This window comes from Sinocyclocheilus anshuiensis, unplaced genomic scaffold (assembly GCF_001515605.1).
Source record: "Sinocyclocheilus anshuiensis isolate Anshui unplaced genomic scaffold, SAMN03320099.WGS_v1.1 scaffold225, whole genome shotgun sequence".
Classification (NCBI taxonomy): domain Eukaryota; kingdom Metazoa; phylum Chordata; class Actinopteri; order Cypriniformes; family Cyprinidae; genus Sinocyclocheilus; species Sinocyclocheilus anshuiensis.
In genome coordinates, this window is record NW_015539845.1 from 472,730 (window position 1) to 476,489 (window position 3,760).

Here is a 3,760-nt window from a genome sequence, read left to right on the forward strand (position 1 = left end):
GTGAAAGCCGATCCGGCGATCCACAGCGCGAAGTTGATGTACTTCCTCAGCGACCAGCATGGCTCAAGTCCAGGCATGACGAAGCGGATATCGTCCTCTTTTGGAAGGCCAAACAAAGTAGTTTCGCTTTCACAATGAAACACACAGCGCCTTCACGACATGGCGGTGGCGGCAACAACAATACTACAGCAAGAATAAAAGTTACGCCTTCTTTCTTTGCGTGAACATTTGGGCGGCGTTATGCAAATCTTCCCATATCGTGACGTAGACATGTGGGGGCGTGTTAGAACGAGCTGTTTTAGGTAGGCGTGGTTGACTCTTAACTTTTATAAAGAATATCTCTTTGGATTTGAGACTTTAGTCTTTGCAACTTTACAGATCTTCTTTATGCACTAAGAGCTTGTAACACTCCAAAGAGAAAGGAAAAATTGAAATTGCATCATATGACCCCTTTAAATAGGCAAATGAGGCACTACCTAATTGAATATACACTAATTTGCATAAATTTACAGTACAAAAATCTGAACAGTGGATAATTGTTTTTTTTCTACAAAGGGGATTTTGGATATCACTCCATAAATCAGAATATACTGTCAACAGGCAGAAAAAAATGAAATAAATATATTCAACAAATCTCCAGTTTTCAGTAAAATGTTATAAATCAGGTAAATTATATATGAACAAACCCCTCTGCATAAACCTTCAGAATATAGATAGGAATAAAACTGTAAAGTTGTAAGTATGTAAGTGAAACTGAAGTGAATTTCTGGTTCAGTGCAGGAGGAAAAAAAAACCTAATTGAGAAATGTTGGGATATGATATGTAATGATATGTATTGTAAAATATATCTACAGACACATAGAGAAAGTGTGATAAAATAAAAACTGTGTATTAAATAATCTAAATAGTAAACCTTTTATAGAACATAAAATATGCATTTCCTAACAAATTCATATAATTTTAACACTAAAAAGTTGATAAAAATAAAGGTTCTGGACAAGAAATATGCCAACTGTCCATTTATAAATTGGATTTTGTTTCAATCACATTATTGATGGGCACCTGAATTGGCATCCAGCCGTCAATGTCTTTGAAGTAAAGTGACCTCTGATCTTTACGGAAGGCCAAAGCATTATCAGTCTGGAGGCGGTTCAGCTCCTGTTCGTTATTCACCACAAATATCTGCAGCACAGACATTAAATATTACATTTTGGACTGGCAAAATGAATTATGGTTGTAAAATTGAATATCATTCAAAAAAATAATAATCAATCCAGTGCGGTGCACAGATATCTGGGAATATTCAGGCTTAGTTTGTAAAGCATGCTGGCAATGCTGGCTTACCGCTGGCACTCTGGGATAGCTGCCCCAGTGGTCAAAGGAGGGATTGGCACTCGAGGCGGCATTGCAGCCGCAGCGGCCTGGGCTGCCAGATTGTCCCTTCTCTCCTTTCTGTCCTACCATGTACAGTCCTGGAGGAGAGGTAAACAACATTGAGCTAAATGCATAAATGTCCATGTGATGCAAAGTAATGAAGTGATTTTAAGAGCTACTAAACCTGGCCCTCATCTATCACAAAGAGAAAGCAATTGAGTTAATATGCACACAAACCAAAACAAGACAGCAGCTGTCCTGTGAATAAAGTGATGACATAATGTTTGTAATTCTGCGAGAAGCTTGGCTGCTCCGGCCGTCAGTTAAGGACATGTTGTCATGGCTTCAGTCTCCTTTGGGGCTTCTGTTTTAGTCATGGATCAGGTTGCTTCTGAAGCTAAATAGACCAGTGGTGGGATTTCCTGCAGTGATTTAAGATCCATGTGCTTCACCGTCTGCACATGGTGAATGCTGCAATATCATCATGTGATCCTGACAGGGCCGTAACCACCATAGACATTGAGGGGGACAAATCCCCCCCGATAATTAGTAATGGCCAAATGGCCAAAATTCTTGCACTGCTCTGCTGCACTTCATAACGCAGTGCTGTTTGTTGTTAGGATGACAAAAAGGTTTAAATGCTACATTTTTAGGCTGGTCTGCCTCAGCGATCTAACAGTGCTCGTCAATGCCAAAATGATTTAGATGGCCAATCAAATCAAAGTAGGCGGAGTTAACTGCTCACACAAGAAGAGCATGAGCTCCAGCACGAAGCGTTGAAATTGAGCAAGGTAAGATGGAAGCAGCAAAACATCTAATGTTTGACAACTAATTTATTATAGAAATGTTAAATGAATGACAGTAATATCCAGGAATGCAAACTACTTGACTTTTTTCTCAAATAAGAGACTAGAAATGTTTTGCGTTTTTGACAAATTAGGCATACAAATCAATGTGCATGTGTTTAAAATATTATTTGCAAATAGTTCAAGACATGGTTATGGCCTTGGATCTTGAAATCTTAAATAAATCCAACTCAAAAGATGTATAATATACTAAAAAATAATGTATACATTCAAATAACAATGCATAATATTAATAAAGAAATACATTTTTTGATAAGATATAAACAGTGTTGGGGGTAACGCATTACAAGTAACGTGAGTTAAGTAATCAGAGTACTTTTTTTCAAGGAACTAGTAAATTAACGCATTACTTTTTAAGTTAGAAGAAAATATTTGAGTTACTCTTTCAAATAAGTAACACCAGTTATTTTTCCCCATTTATTGACTGACAGCTCCTGTCCCCATGTTGAGAGGAATCGGGAGTAAGTGCAGAGGCGTTGTGTGTGCTGTGTAAACATGATGATTACTGTAGTTCTAGACTGAATGTTAACATATTTAATCATCTCACTTACACAAAAGCAGACTCAGTATATATAAAAATGACTTTAAATAAACATAACATTTGTGTTTCTTTTTTTATTAAGAGTGAAGAGTGAACACTATTATGAAGAGTGTTGAACTTTCTTCTCCTGCATCCTATTCTTCGTGCAATCCAGAATGGCAGCACAGCTGAAAGGTGTATAGACGTGAATTTACATTTCCTTCAGCCTGAGGCTTATTAATTTTTCTTTTTTTCTTTTTCTTCTGCCAAAAATATAACTTTTTTTTATTTTAAAAACAAACAAGCAAACCCAGCTCAGATTTAAAAATAACACAAAAGTAATGCAAAAGTAATGTAATGCATTACTTTCCATAAAAAGTAACTAAGTAACGTAATACGTTACTTTTTTAAGGAGTAACTTTCCCCAACACTGGATATAAATAATTTTATATAATAATTTTATTTGACACTAAGGACTTTTAGTTACTATATAAGTGAGATATTTTAAATAAATGCAGTTGTTTTTAACTTTCTTCAAGGTTTAAACTTTCAAGGTATCAAAGTTTCTACAAAAACATTAAGCAGAACAACGGTTTTAGCTTTGCACTCACAGGAAATTACACTTTATAAATATATTAAAATTGAAAATGTATTTACTTTAAATGGTAATAATACAATTTTAGTGTTTTTACTGTATTTTTATGTATCAAACAAATGTAGCCCTGGTGAGCATAAGACTTCAAAATTTTGAACAATGCTGTACTTCATTTTCTTAATTTTAATTAATATATTTTTTAAATATCATATCAAATATCATTTTTAACAATTGCATTTAATTATTTGAATTTACTTGATTCATTTTTGTTCTACATTTTCCAATGAATTTCTCCAAAGGTACGACACTTTCTTAGAGACCACAAGAGATTTGAGAACGTCTCGGTTACGTATGGTAACCCTCGTTCCCTGAAGGAGGGAACGGAGACGTCACGTCGGATGAACG

The 3,760-nt window shown here is 35.3% G+C and overlaps 1 protein-coding gene across 1 annotated transcript in view; it reads right to left on the bottom strand.

Annotated features, from left to right (window-relative positions):
* The window catches only part of colq (collagen-like tail subunit (single strand of homotrimer) of asymmetric acetylcholinesterase), a 21,623-nt gene that overhangs the window by 7,170 nt on the left and 10,693 nt on the right, over positions 1–3,760 (bottom strand). Inside the window, exons 13-14 of the mRNA XM_016480846.1 lie at positions 1,345–1,472; positions 1,063–1,182 (exon numbers count right to left, since the gene is read on the bottom strand). Of these exons, the coding sequence (XP_016336332.1) occupies positions 1,063–1,182; positions 1,345–1,472 (248 nt within the window). The remainder of the gene's footprint in view (positions 1–1,062; positions 1,183–1,344; positions 1,473–3,760) is intronic.